This window comes from Schistocerca americana, chromosome 3, assembly GCF_021461395.2.
Source record: "Schistocerca americana isolate TAMUIC-IGC-003095 chromosome 3, iqSchAmer2.1, whole genome shotgun sequence".
Taxonomy (NCBI): Eukaryota; Metazoa; Arthropoda; class Insecta; order Orthoptera; family Acrididae; genus Schistocerca; species Schistocerca americana.
Genome location: NC_060121.1, coordinates 958,731,251 through 958,747,473, shown reverse-complemented (window position 1 = coordinate 958,747,473; position 16,223 = coordinate 958,731,251). Strand labels below are relative to the sequence as shown.

At 43.7% G+C, this 16,223-nt stretch overlaps 1 protein-coding gene across 1 annotated transcript in view; it reads left to right on the top strand.

Moving 5' to 3' along the window:
* Positions 1 to 16,223, top strand: part of LOC124605850 (insulin-like growth factor-binding protein complex acid labile subunit) — a 155,279-nt gene that overhangs the window by 102,141 nt on the left and 36,915 nt on the right. The window contains exon 5 of the mRNA XM_047137783.1: positions 14,528 to 14,954. Within this exon, the coding sequence (XP_046993739.1) occupies positions 14,528 to 14,954 (427 nt within the window). The remainder of the gene's footprint in view (positions 1 to 14,527; positions 14,955 to 16,223) is intronic.

The window sequence follows — 16,223 nt, the reverse complement described above, 5'->3', positions numbered from 1 at the left end:
GCAACTACCCGCACAATTGAAGATTGATGTACAGAACACGAGCACCACACGCGTTTACTGCGGCCCAACAAAACTGTGAAAGCGGAACATTGTATCGTAAAAGGGACATAAAATGAATTACCTGCAAACGAAAGTCCTGGCTACCACCGATAAATTCTGGGACTGAGTTTTCAAAGAAGCGACCTAAATCCGGGTGTCGGATTATTTAATTAATAGGGAGACGGTCTTCCAACTGAGCAAGGCATGGGGACTAATACTAAGCTCTTACAAAAGAGAACGTGACATCCGGACGCGAAAAGCGATAAAGACAATGGGCAACTGAGACTCTCCCCGAAATTCGCAGCCGCACGCTCTTTCATCACCTATCACGGTGCTGGTCCGGAGAGACCCGAACTCTAGACCGACAGGTATGCACTGAGGTGACAAAAGTCATCAGATACCTCGTCATATCGTGTCGGACCTTCTTTTGCCCGGCGTAGTGCAGCAATTCGGCGTGGGATGGACTCAAAAAGTCGTTGGAAGTTCCCTGCAGAAATATTAAGTCATGCTGCCTCTATAGCCGTCCATAACTGCAAAACTGTTGCCAGTGTAGGATTTTGTGGATGAACTGATCTCTCGATTATGTACCATTAATGTCATATAGAATTCATGTCGGGCGATTTGGGTGGCTAAATCGTTAGCCCGAATTGTCCGGGATGTTCTACAAACCAATCGCCAACAATTGTGGTCCAGTGACATGGTGCAGCATCATCCATAACAATTCCATCGTAGTTTTGGAACATGAAGTCCATGTATGGCTGCAAAAGACCTCCAAGTAACCGAACATAACCGTTTCCAGTCAATGATCGATTCAGCTGGACCAAAGGACCCAGTCCTTTCTATCTAAACAAAACCAGCACAGTTCCGTAATTGCCCAATGCCTTGTTGAGAGCTTGGGTTCGTGGCTTCGTGGGCTCTGCGTGACACTTGAACCCTACCATCAGCTCTTACCAACTGAAATCGGGACTGATTTGACCAGACCACGGTTGTCCAGTTGTATAGTGTCCAACCGATATGGTCAAGAGCCTAGGAGAGGCTCCACAGGCCATGCCATGCTGTTAGCAAAAGCAGTCGTGTCGTTTTCCTGCTGCCATATCCCATTAACACCAAATTTTGCCGTGCTGTCCTAACGGATACGTTCGTTGTACATACCACACTGACTTCTGAGGTTGCTTGTCTGTTAGCACTGACAACAAACGCCGCTGCTCTCGGTCGTTAAGTGAAGGTCGTCAGCGACTGTGTAGTCTGTGGTGTGAGGTAATACCTGAAATTTAGTGTTCTCGGCACACTCTTGACATTGTGGATCTCGGAATGTTGAATTCCCTAACGATTTCCAAAATGGAATGTCCCATACATATAGTTCCAACTACCATTCCTTGTTCAAAGTCTGTTAACACCTACCATAATCACGTCGAAAACCTTTTCACATGAATTACCTGAGTACAAATGACGGCTCCGCCAATGCACTGTCCTTTTGCACCTTGTGTACTCAATACTGCCGCCATCTGTATATATTCAGATCGCTATCCAATGACTTTTGTCACCTCAATGTAAATACCACCTGATGATGGCGGAACGGTCGTTCGCCGAAATATCGTGGACTTTTGATGACTGGCTCCGACAGTACATCCGAGAACCTTGGAAGCATTTTGCACGATGTCTTTTTGTATTGTAAATACCTTTCTGTATGTGCCGCTCCCCATGCAGGATAATGTCATTAAAGTAATTGTTAAAAAGAATGGTTGATATTCGACACTCTTGTCCTAATCCTTTATTTATTAAAAATTTCTTCTGTTGTTATTGTATTATGTGAAGGCTTCTTGTCAATTTTTTTTTTCTTTATTGTATTTCAATTCCCCATCGGGGCCGGCTGGCAGCGGCATATGCGCTGCTCTTCAGCTGAAAGACATAGAACAAAACAATAGAAGACATTTAAAAACAGCAAAGGAGAGAATAAGGTGAACATAGATACAACAAAGGGGGAACATCATGGAAGGCAATAGACAAAAAACGCGGTGACTATAAAATGGAGATAAAAAACTGTTTAAAAGTAGCACACACAAAAAGCCACACACTGCGACGATTAAAAGAACACAAGGCACAGTATGACTGGAGCATAAGGTATCGACGGATGGCGTAGCACATAACGTAACACTGACGGCGGACCTCAAGGCAGTACACAATTAAAATCACACCTCTTGACGCACAGGAGAAACAGCACTAAACACAACACTGACGTGGGACACTGACGATGATCTAAACGGAGGATCTGCCAGGCGCAAGGAGATGAGGGAGACTGGAAGAAGGGAGGGAGGGGATGAGATGGGGGAGATGAGTGGGGGTCGCGCTGAGGGGGGCCAGGTAGGGAGGGATGTGGGAAGGAAAGAGGCAAGTATGGGGTGCAGGGCCTCAGGGGATGGGGGAATGGAGGGCTTCTTGTCAAATACGGACAATGTATTTATTCTGAAACAAGTAATAGAGAAAAGACGAGAACAGAACCTACAACACACATAGCAATTAAGATTTGGTCAAAGTATTTGACAATGTGAACAGAAACAAGATTTGAGGGTGCAAACAGGGTCGATTTACGGCACAAGCGGCACAAGCCGCCACTTGGGGCGCCAAGGGAAGAGGGGCGTAAGACGCGTCACAAATCGTAACATGTCCCTAACCAGTTTTCCGATATATGCTAAGACAGAAGTTAAAGTTTTGCATAAAGTTGTGACTATTAAGAGACGAGATCTTTTATTAATTTTATTACACACGTTCTCACGTTACGACGTTCTTTCATTTTATTTTGTTCCTATAATTCGTTTGCAACTATACTTTTAAGTTTGTTGGAAATTGGAAATTTGTGGGAAGATCTTATGGGACCAAACTGCTGAGGTCATCGGTCCCTAAGCTTACACACTATTTACTCTAACGTAAACTGACTTATGCTAAGGACAACATACACACACCCATGCCGAGAGAGGACTCGAACCTCCGACGGAGGGAGCCGCGCGGACCGTGACAAGGCGGCTAAGACCACACGGCTACCCAGCGCAGCTAAGTTTGTTGGAATTGTCGCAGAGCATTTCTGAAGATGTCCCGTAGTATTCTCGGAGTCTCAGCAATGCTACTGCAACTTTGTTTAGAATCTATAGACTGAAAAATGAAATGAAATGATCGAATGGCGTTGTTGGCTGGGAGGCCCCATTCGGGGGAGTTCGGCCGCTGTGTTGCAAGTCCTTTTTAGGTGACGCCACATCGGCGTCTTGCGAGTCACTGATGATGAAAATGATGAAGAAAGACACAGAACACCAAGTCCCCTGCCGGGAATCGAACCCGGGCCCCCTGCGTGGTATGCGACAACGCTACCGTTACGCTACGGAGGCGGACTATAGACTACAAGAATGCGTTGATGGATCTTCATAGACCACCCGGAATCCGCCTGCGCTCTAGTACGGCATTTTCGATGGAAAGTGGTCGATAGTCGTCTAATTGTCGTAGATAATAAAATGTTCGTAAAGATAAACATATTTTCCAAAGAACGATGATTGCAAGTTTAAACTCTACATCCATTCTTTATAGATCCAAGTGATCTGTGAATCGCCGAACGACATGCCACCCGTGAATAAGTAAAACACCAACGTATGTTATGAATACTAAGCGAACTATATTCTCAAATGAGCTTTACACTTCTTCCATACATGATTTTCCTCTTACGTAGTAAAATCGTCATTTCTAGGAGTAAACGCCGCAGTCCAAAGGCTACTTAGCTCTCTTGCAGGCGTATTGTTAAAGCTCACTTTTTATATGTTACGGCATAAGTGAAAGGCACGATAGACTACTTGGCAATGGAATCAAGATATCACGCTTGTAAACGCTAACTGCATCAATACTTTCGTGATATAGGAGTATGTTTTCTCTCCGCACCTTACTATTTGTTTGGCAAACAGTGAAAACAATGACACAGGCAATATTCCAAGAATACTTTAAAGGATTTGAGAAGATGTAGCAGACTGATATGTTTAAAACAAATTATGAGCAATGCTCAGTCAACTCCCACAGAAAAGACAATGTTCTCTACATCGACCAGATTTTCATCTTCTACAGAAGACGAATATTTTGTACATCAACAAAATTCCAAGATCGCGACATAACGTCATCAAGACCACTGAATAATGTGAAGATATATAAACCGAACTGCAGGCAATCAACCCCAGCTGCAGTTTTTCCGACCAAGATGCTGTTCTCTCAACCGTAAGGCAAATGGCGGGATTTGGAATGAAGGAAACAGTGAACAACATCTTCCTCCCGACTATGAATTTATATGAAATTAAAGACCGAACAAAATGAAATAAGCATCCACTTGTCATGAATAATTGGTGTCACAACAGCACAAACTACAACTATTGGCTGAAAAGGGCTGTGCTTTCATTCAGCCCACTGTCTTCTTCAGAGGTAGAGTGAAAGATTTACAAAAAATGTTATTGGTAAATACCCCTCAGAATGGGGGGAACAATACAAATATCAATCGCATTACACACTTTGCCACTCTCGTAAGATGTTTATGCAGGGTGTATCATAATTTGTAGTTGTCTCGCTGAGAGGGGCGCCTAAGTGCTGGAATGTATAAATGTATACAGTACATGCCACAATTAACACTGAAAACTGAAACCGATGAAAATGTTCTAGGGATAAAGGGGGAAGAGGGCGCTAAAAGATACTTCGCTTCTGTTAAAACAAAAAATCGGATCGGTCCTGGGTATAATGGAAAGCAACGGATATCGAGCAAATTAGTAACTCCTCGATTTTGGAAATAATTAAAAGATAGAGCAAAAAATCATTCACGCAATTAAAATACACCTAGTCGTCTCTATATCAATGTTTTTAAGCACTATGTTACCTAGTGAGATCCCCAATTGCTGATGTGGTTGTCGAGTTCCTCTCGGATGTTTTCCATACCACCGCTAGTCATTTTGGGCGGAGTAAGGCCACTTCCCCATCTTCAGAAATGTGACTGTTTGGGCTGATTAGTTAATCGGTAAACAATGGGTACAATATCAAGGGAAATCATTGAAAGTACCTGGTCTGGTCAAGGAGACAACGCATTTCGTTTTTGTACTGAGGCAATATTGCTGCATCCAAAATTAAAAGTTATGCAATTAATACTTTTCCATACTTTTAGGGAAGATTTCTAAAATCAAAATAAGGAAAAATGTCCATATTAATTTAGGTCCGAATATCCGAGATGAGCAAGGAGCGTGGATTTTTCGCCTGTGCAGATCTGACTGCTGCGGCAGTTGAAAAGCATCATCACGATGAACCATAACAACCGTAATAAGTCCAGCACTGCGTAATCCATTGATAGAAGGGGGCCGTGAGTTCAAAGTTATTTGGCTAATATGCTTGCACACAAGGTTTACAGTATGTGTATAACTGCCACTCCACTTGAACTCTTCAAACTATATCCAGTCTTTTCTGAGTTCTTATTGAAGTAAACAATTACGATATTCTGAAGTCAGAAACTCATTACAGATGTTCAAAATGTTTGGAATAACTCCATTCAGAACACTGTCCCAGATTTATAACAGGATATGGCCTCGCTAATAAAAGGCGTATTTCTTTTTTTTTCATATTAGGTCTCCTGCACTATTTGAGTCACAATGTTCGGTGGACATCGGATGGTATCTTATGTGTCGCACTCGTGGGTAAGGAAGGACCATTTCTATGGCTCACACGTCCAGCCAATCTCATTCCTACGACTTTTTATGTGTACGGCAAGTTGAAACAACTGATTTATACAGCATACATTCGCAATACAGAGACATTTCATTAGGCATAATTTCACAGAAGCTGGTGAAATTCTTCGACACCGTCTACATCTTCATTACCGTCCCACTTTCGAACAACACTTGGGAGAAATGAACACCTAAATCTTTCCGTGCGAGTCTGCTTTACCCTATTTTATCGCAATGGTCGTATCTCTCCAGAACTGAGAACTTTTGGAGCATATTGTGCAGTGTCCTCGAACCAGCTCGGAATTTTGACGATCTAACACACCAACTGGACAGAATTTGGCACGATATCCCTCAGGAGGACATCCAGTAACTCTATCAATATCCAGCCAAATAACTTCTTCCATAAGGGCCAAGGGTGGGCCAATGCATAACTGACTTGCTGAATTTATGAAGCGCTTTCTCTTGGATAAATCATGCGAATTTTCTGCAACTGTAATCGTTTGTTTGTCTGTACATGTACGTCACATACCGATTTCTGTCCCACTGTGTGTGGTCATTTGCAAACACTCCAACTGTAGCTTACGGGTTACATAAGATACACGTTCGTGCATAGGCTTCCACTGCCTATTTGCAAGTGGGCGGTGATCGTTCACAACAGATACCCCACCACTACGTTATCGCCTCCTCTACCACGCCATCTCCGTAAACACAGGCCAGGTTACAAAGCCTGAGAAAAAAAGTGAAGCATGCAGGAGGGGAGGAAGAAACGAAACGGAACTTTACGGGTTGAGAGGGTACGTGATGTTAGTTCAGCGACTGCAAATTCGAGTAAGTTTTACGAAGAGCCTGGCAGTGTAAGTCCACTTATTACTATGATACTGGGCCACTTCTTGCGTGGATGCATATACTGATTCAATTGCAAAACTTGTCGTAAGGCCACTGTATCTTCTTGCGAGGCAGCCCAACCCACAACTGTCATAACTGATCATTAATGTTCTGGATACTGCGTTGGGACAACTGCCCCACACATACGATGGGCGTTTGAGAAGTCCGTGCATAGTCCGAGAGATGGCACCACCGGCGCGTATCGAGGTCATGTTTAGTTAGTAGCATCTTTGGAAAGAACGCACACCAAGTTTCAGCCATATGTGTCTACTTCTTTGTGTTTGGCATCCGTGTGAATCAAGGAAGTCGAATGATTGTCAAACAATGGACGAAAAAGAATTTCGTGTTGTGATTAAACATTACTTTATGCAAGGCAAAGCGCCTCAGGAGACTAAAGAGAAGCTATATAAACATTACAGTGACTCTGCACCTTCGATTAGAACAGTTTATAAGTGGTTTCAAAATCTTCGGAGTGGCCATATGGGCACAAGTGATGCTGAACTTTCTGGACGCCCTGTGGAGGTTACGACTCCAGAAATCATTGATAAAATCCATGATATAGTGATGGATGATAATATTTTGCATAAACATTTGGAAATGAGAAAGCTATACGCAAGATAGGTTCCGCTATTGCTCACGCTTGACCAAAAACGGAATCGCGTGAAGTGTTGCTAGGATGGTTTGCAGCTGTTCTGGAAGAATCCGCAGGACTTTAAGCGTCGTTTCGTCACTGTGGATGAAACATGGATACATTATTATACGCCTGAAACCAAATAACAATCTAAACAATGGGTTACCAAGGGAGAATCTGCACCAAAAAAAGCGAAGACCATTCCTTCGGCCGGAGAGGTTTGGCGACTGTGTTTTGGGATTCGCAAGGGATAATCCTCATCGACTATCTGGGAAAGGGTAAAACTATTAAAGGTGACTATTATTCACGGTTATTGAACTGTTTGAAAACCGAGCTTCAAGGAAAACGCCGGCGATTCGACCGCAAAAAGTCCTTTTCCATTATGACAATGCGCCAGCACACACACACCTCAGCAGTTGTGGTCGCAAAATTAATGGAAGTAGGATTCCAACTCGTTTCACATACTCCTTATCTCCAGATTTGGCTCCTGCGGACTGCTATTTGTTCCCCAATTTGAAGAAATGGCTGGTGGGACAAAGATTTTATTCAAACGAGGAAGTGATTGCAGCAACTAATAGCTATTTTACAGACTTGGACAATTCCTATTATTCGGAAGGGATCAACAAATTAGAACAGAGTTGGACGAATGTATAAGTCTAAAAGCAGACTAAGTCGAAAAATAAAAAAGGTTTACCCCAAGAACATAAGTAGTTTTTATTTTTGCACGGACTTTTCAAACGCCCTTCATATTCTGTGGGGGGATAGATATGAGGATGTTGCTGGCCACAGCAGTACGGCATCACGCAGATAGTTCACGGAGACACGTGACATATGTGACCGAGCATTGTCCTGTCGAAAAATGGCACCAAAAACTGTCCCATGAGGGGTAAAACGTGGGAACGTAGGGTGTCTCTGACATTTTATTACGTAATGGCAACCTAAGTATTGGACAGTAATTCCCTGGCCTCACTGCTGTTGGTTTCTGACTGTGGTGGGAGATGACACCGAATGTTGCACCAAGTCCATTACCTGTTCTCAGATGACAGTCGGATATGTAAAGTGGTTACAATGTGCTTGCTGCACAATACATCGATTCTCCCTTGTGATTAGATATGGGCGACTGGAACCTTTACAATGCGTATGCCTGCCACCACATTCCCATGCAGTCCAACACTAGGCCATTGTCACATCTGAACACACCAAAAACCTGATTGTCACGGATTCCACCAGACAGCCAAATGGAAACCAAAAATGAAGCTCCATCCAACATCTACATCTACATCTACACTTATACTTCGCAAGCCACCCAATGGTGTGTGGCGGAGGGCACTTTACGTGCCACTGTCATTACCTTCCTTTCCTGTTCCAGTCGCGTATGCTTCGCGGGAAGAACGACTGCCGGAAAGCCTCCGTGCGCGCTCGAATCTCTCTAATTTTACATTCATGATCTCCTAGGGAGGTATAAGTAGGGAGAAGCAATATATACGATACCTCATCCAGAAACGCACCCTCTCGAAACCTGGACAGCAAGCTACACTGCGATGCAGAGCGCCTCTCTTGCAGAGTCTGCCACTTCAGTTTGCTAAACATCTCCGTAACGCTGTCACGCTTACCAGATAACCCTGTGACGAAACGCGCCGCTCTTCTTTGGATCTTCTCTATCTCCTCTGTCAACCCGACCTGGTACGGATCCCACACTGATCAGCAATACTTAAGTATAGGTCGAACGAGCGTTTTGTAAGTCACCTCCTTTGTTGATGGACTACATTTTTCTAAGGACTCTCCCAATGAATCTCAACCTGGCACCCGCCTTACCTACAACTAATTTTAAATCATCATTCCACTTCAAATCGTTCCGTACGCATACTGCCAGATAATTTATAGAAGTAACCGCTGCCAGTGTTTGTTCCGCTATCATATAATTATACACTAAAGGATCCTCCTTTCTATGTATTCGCAATACATTACATTTGTCCATGTTAAGGGCCAGTTGCCACTCTCTGCATCAAGTGCCTATCCGCTGCAGATCTTCCTGCATTTCGCTGCAATTTTCTAATGCTGAAACTTCTCTGTATACTACAGCATCATTCGCGAAAAGCCGCATGGGACTTCCGAATCTATCTACTAGGTCATTTATATACAGGGTGTTACAAAAAGGTACGGCCAAATTTTCAGGAAACATTCCTCACACACAAAGAAAGAAAATATGTTATGTGGACATGTGTCCGGAAACGCTTACTTTCCATGTTAGAGCTCATTTTATTACTTCTCTTCAAATCACATTAATCGTGGAATGGAAACACACAGCAACAGAACGTACCAGCGTGACTTCAAACACTTTGTTATAGGAAATGTTCAAAAGTCCTCCGTTACCGAGGATACATGCATCCACCCTCCGTCGCGTGGAATCCCTGATGCGCTGATGCAGCCCTGGAGAATGGCGTATTGTATCACAGCCGTCCACAATACGAGCACGAAGAGTCTCTACATTTGGTACCGGGGTTGCGTAGACAAGAGCTTTCAAATGCCCCCATAAATGAAAGTCGAGAGATTGAGGTCAGGAGAGCGTGGAGGCCATGGAATTGGTCCCCCTCTACCAATCCATCGGTCACCGAATCTGTTGTTGAGAAGCGTAGGAACACTTGGACCGAAATGTGCAGGAGCTCCATCGTGCATGAACCACATGTTCCAGCAGTATCCCGTATGAAATCATGATAACGTGCTCCATTGAGCGTAAGTGGAAGAAACTAAAATGAGCTCTAACATGGAAATTAAGCGTTTCCGGACACATGTCCACATAACATCTTTTCTTTATTTGTGTGTGAGGAATGTTTCCTGAAAGTTTGGCCGTACCTTTTTGTAACACCCTGTATATTGTAAAAAGCAATGGTCGCATAACACTTCCCTGTGGCACGCCAGAGGTTACTTTAACGTCTGTAGACGTCTCTCCATTGAGAACAAAATGCTGTGTTCTGTTTGCTAAAACTCTTCAATCCAGCCACACAGACGGTCTGATATTCCGTAGGCTCCTAATTTGTTTATCAGGCAACAGTGCGGAACTGTATCGAACGCCTTCCAGAAGTCAAGGAAAATGGCATCTACCTGGGAGCCTGTATCTAATATTTTCTGGGTCCCATGAACAAATAAAGCGAGATGGGTCTCACACGATCGCTGTTTCCGGAATCCACGTTGATTCCTACATAGTAGATTCTGCGTTTCCAGAAATGACATGATACGCGAGCAAAAAACATGTTCTAAAATTCTACAACAGATCGATGTCTGAGATATAGGCCTATAGTTTTGCGCATCTGTTCGGTGACCCTTCTTGAAAACTGCGACTACCTGTGGTCTTTTCCAATCGTTTGGAACCTCCCGTTCCTCTAGAGACTTGCGGTACACGGCTGTTAGAAGGGGGGCGAGTTCTTTTGCGCACTCTGTGTAGAATCGAATTGGTATCCCGTCAGGTCCAGTGGACTTTCCTCTGTTGAGTAATTTCAGTTGCTTTTCTATTCCTTGAACACTTATTTCGATGTCAGCCATTTTTTCGTTTGTGCGAGGTTTTAGAGAAGGAACTGCAGTGCGGTATTCCTCTGTGAAACAGCTTTGGAAAAAGGTGTTTAGTATTTCAGCTTTACGCGTGTCATCCTCTGTTTCAATGCCATCAGCATCCCAGAGTGTCTGGATATGCTGTTTCGAGCCACTTACTGATTTAACGTAAGACCAGAACTTCCTAGGATTTTCTGTCAAGTCGGTACATAGAATTTTACTTTCGAATTCACTGAACGCTTCACGCATAGCCCTCCTTACTCTAACTTTGACATCGTTTAGCTTCTGTTTGTCTGAGAGGTTTTGGCTGCGTTTAAATTTGCAATGAAGCTCTCTATGCTTTCGCAGTAGTTTCCTAACTTTGTTGTTGAACCACGGTGGGTTTTCCCCGTCCCTCACAGTTTTACTCGGCACATACCTGTCAAAAACGCATTTTACGATTGCCTTGAATTATTTCCATAAACACTCAACATTGTCAGTGTCGGAACAGAAATTTTCGTTTTGATCTGTTAGATAGTCTGAAATCTGCCTTCTATTACTCTTGCTGAACAGATAAACCTTCCTCCCTTTTATATATTCCTATTAACTTCCATATTCAGGGATGCTGCAACGGCCTTATGATCACCGATTCCCTGTTCTGCGCTTACAGAGTCGAAAAGTTCGGGTCTGTTATCGTTAGGTCCAAGATGTTATCTCCACGAGTCGGTTCTCTGTTTAATTGCTCGAGGTAATTTTCGGATAGTGCACTCAGTATAATGTCTCTCGATGCACTCTGTCTCTACCACTCGTCCTAAACATCTGAGTGTCCCAGTCTATATTATTCTTTTTATTGATTTTTATCACTATAATGCCTTTTATACGTTATAACCTTATTACAGACTTCAATTATTACATCCTCCTTTATTTTCGCTGTTTTAATTAATTATTGAAAACTAGTGTATGCTGCCATTAGCGACATCTGGTGAACTTACAACACAAACATCTTGTGGCTACTGTACGGCAGCTTGTTTTAAACAGTAGTACTACTGACAACATGGCTCATGCACGTGATGTTATTTATATGGATTTGACGATGCTTCTGCTGATTCCGCATTTAACATTCGACGATGCCACTATGGCTGCAGTACATTAGGACTTTGTTTTAATGAAACAGGTATGCCTCTTCATATTTAAAGCGCACAAATGTAAACTTTGTCAGAACTACTTTTCATTATGTTCTATGTATTGTTCTTAAGCTGTAGACAGTTTGCGGGTGTATTTATGTTTTTCTTATTTTTACTGCAGATCTGATGTTGTTGTTGTTGTGGTCTTCAGTCCTGAGACTGGTTTGATGCAACTCTCCATGCTACTCTATCCTGTGCAAGCTTCTTCATCTCCCAGTACCTACTGCAACCTACATCCTTCTGAATCTGCTTAGTGTATTCATCTCTTGGTCTCCCTCTACGATTTTTACCCTCCACGCTGCCCTCCAATACTAAATTGGTGATCCCTTGATGCCTCAGAACATGTCCTACCAACCGATCCCTTCATCTAGTCAAGTTGTGCCACTAACTTCTCTGCTCCCCAATCCTATTCAATACTTCCTCATTAGTTATGTGATCTACCCATCTAATCTTCAGCATTCTTCTGTAGCACCACATTTCGAGAGCTTCTATTCTCTTCTTGTCTGAACTATTTATCGTCCAAGTTTCACTTCAATAGACGGTTACACTCCATACAAATACTTTCAGAAACAACTTCCTGATACTTAAATCAATACTCGATGTTAACAAATTTCTCTTCTTCAGAAAGGCTTTCCTTGCCATTGCCAGTCTACGTTTTATATCCTCTCTAATTCGATTATAATCAGTTATTTTGCTCCCCAAGTAGCAAAACTCCTTTACTACTTTAAGTGTCTCATTTCCTAATCTAATTCCCTCAGCATCACCCGACTTAATTCGACTACATTCCATTATCTTCGTTTTGCTTTTGTTGATGTTCATCTGATATCCTCCTTTCAACACACTATCCATTCCGTTCAACTGCTCTTCCAAGTCCTTTGCTGTCTCTGACGGAATTACAATGTCATCGGCGAACCTTAAAGTTTTTATTTCTTCTCCTTGGATTTTAATTCCTACTCCGAAATTTTCTTTTGTTACCTTCACTGCTTGCTCAATATACAGATTGAATAACATTGGTGATAGGCTGCAACCCTGTCTCACTCCCTTCCCAACCACTGCTTCATGTCCCTCGACTCTTATAACTGCCATCTGGTTTCTGTACAAATTGTAAATAGCCTTTCGCTCCCTGTATTTTACCCCTGCCACCTTCAGAATTTGAAAGAGAGTATTCCAGTCAACATTGTCAAAAGCTTTCTCTAAGCCTACAAATGCTAGAAACGTAGGTTTGCCTTTCCTTAATCTAGCTTCTAAGATTCTTCTTCTTCCGTGTCCGGATGCACCAATTTTGGTGCTCCGGTGTTTGCAGGATTGGCCGACTAGGTCGTTTCCAGGGGACGCCCGATTGCTTGTTGTTCGAGTGGTGAACGCAATCTTCGTGGAGGCTCCTGCAGTGTCCCGCTTCTAAGATAAGTCGTAGGGTCAGTATTGCCTCAAGTGTTCCAATATTTTTATGGAATCCAAACTGATCTTCCCCGAGGTCGGCTACTACTAGTTTTGCCATTCGTCTGTAAAGAATTCGCGTTAGTATTTCGCAGCCGTGACTTATTAAACTGATAGTTCGGTAATTTTCACATCTGCCAACACCTGCTTTCTTTGGGATTGGATTTATTATATTCTTCTTGAATTCTGAGGGTATTTCGCCTGTCTCATACATCTTGCTCACCAGATAGTAGAGTTTCCTCAGGACTGGCTCTCCCAAGGCTGTCAGTAGTTCTAAGGGAATGTTGTCTACTCCTGGGGCCTTGTTTCGACTAAGGTCTTTCAACGCTCTGTCAAACTCCACACAGAATCATATATCCCATTTCATCTTCACCTACATCCTCTTCCATTTCCATAATATTTTCCTCAAGTACACCGCCGTTGTATAGACCCCCTATATACTCCTACCACCTTTCTGTTTTCTCTTCTTTGCTTAGAACTGGGTTTCCATCTGAGCTTTTGATATCCATACAAGTGGTTCCCTTTTCTCCAAAGGTCTCTTTAATTTTCCTGTAGGCAGTATATATCTTACCCCTAGTGCGATAAGCCTCTACATCCTTACATTTGTCCTCTAGCCATCCCTGCTTAGCCATTTTGCACTTCCTGTCGATCTCATTTTTGAGACGTTTATATTCCTTTTTGCCTGCTTCATTTACTGCATTTTTATATTTTCTCCTTTCATCAATTAAATTCAATATTTTTTCTGTTACCCAAGGAGTTCTACTAGCCCTCGTCTTTTTACCTACTTGATCCTCTGCTGCCTTCACTACTATATCGCTCAAAGCTGCCCATTGTTCTTCTACTGTATTTCTTTCCCCCATTCCTGTCAATTGTTCCCTTATGCTCTCCCTGAAACTCTGTACAACCTCTGGTTTAGTTAGTTTTTCCAGGTCCCATCTTCTTAAATTGATGATGGTCATTAAAGATCGAAACCGGTAATCTGTTAACAAAAAGTTTGTGACCATAGACCTAAATTAAAGGAAAATTATTACAAATACGGGTCTCTGGTTTCTGGCGACAATGTCGCAGCTTGTGAAAGTTCCTACATTTTTTGGTTTCAGGATAAGCAAGACGCCGCTGAGCTGGATCGACTCACGAGCGTTCTCCAACCTGTCCCAGTTGGAGAGGGCCGCTCTCGACAACAACGCCATCTCGACGCTGGACGCGAGTACTTTCTCGAGCAACGGCCAGCTGCTCGAGCTGGACTTGAGCGGCAACGGGCTGGAGGTGGAGGCGCAGAGGGTGCTGCTGCGGGCGGCGGCGCTGACGCGGCTGGAGGTGGGCGGCGCGCGCATGCCCGCGCTGGGGGCCGACACCTTCCGGGGACTCCCCGCGCTCAGCGTGCTGGGCGCGCCCGCCTGCGGGTTGGCCAGCCTCGAGGACGACGCCTTCGCCGCCCTGCCCGACCTGTACGAGCTGCACCTGCAGGACAACCTGCTCACCGCGCTGCCGGACGCCGCCTTCAGCCGCTGCCACCGGCTCGCCGAGGTAGGCCGGCTGACGGCAACGAATGCCGGACATTTGCCACTCTTGCCCCTTCACCAGGTAGCGATCCCTCAGGCAAGGGACGCCCTTCCTTGTACTTCTTCCGTCCGCTTTCAAACCGCCGTCTCCACATCTTACTCGGTACAACCAGTAGGTAAGGGACCTTCTTCTTCGACATCTTGGCCAAATACAGAGCTTCTTTCCCGAAATCGAATTATTTATAACTTTTGGGAAACGAAAACAATACCGACGATTATGTCAGTATGTAATTAGTTCTGCCAAGTATACTCACTGGTCATACCGGACTCGAGAGTCCATTACCGCGGCAACGTATTTTCGCCACCTGCCCCTGTCTTGGGCTATTTCCTTCCATTCACCTTCAATACCTAGGCTCCTCAAATCAGCCTTCACATTGTACTCCCATCTACGCCTCGGTCTCCCCACGGGACGTTTTCCCTCTAGGTGCCCTACCAGTACTCTGCGCGCTGCCCCGCCCTCATCCATTCGAGCCACGTGACCCGCCCATCGCAGCCTACGTGATTTCATAATACTGATTATGTCAGGGCTTTAATAGAGTTCGTGAACCACTTCGTTATGCAGTTTTCGCCACTCTCCGCTAATGTCATCCCTTTTTGCTCCGAAAATTTTCCTCAAAATTTTGTTTCAAATACTGGAAACGGCTTTTCATTTTGCACAGTGAGAGACCAAGTCTCACACCCATACAGCATAACTGGTAGAATAATAGTTTTGTATATTCCAATATTTAAATTCCTAGACAATATCCGTGATGAAAGTAATCTATTCAGTGAGAAGTAGCACGCATTTCCCACCCGAAATCTCTTCTTCAGTTCGGATTCAATCTCATTTCTCGAAGTGATGTCCACGCCTAGATACTTAAATGTGTTCACTTTTTCAAACTGCAAGTCTCCAACTCTTAACTTTTCCTGATCTACTGCTGTTGGCATTCTAGTAGTAACCAGGTATTTAGTTTTGTCTTCACTTATCCTTAGACCTACATCTTCATTAGCCTTGATTAACGCATTCACATTTGCTGTTACAGATTCTTTCTTATCGCTAATGATGTTTAGATCATCTGCATACCCTAATATCTTAATATTTCCATTTAACTCCACACCCTCTGAATTATCTGCTGCCATTCGTACAATATATTCTAGGACTAAATTAAAAAGTAGCGGAGACAGGGCATCTCCTTGCTTAAGTCCGTTCTTTATTACAAATTCTTCTGACTCCAATTTCCCCACGCGCACTCTA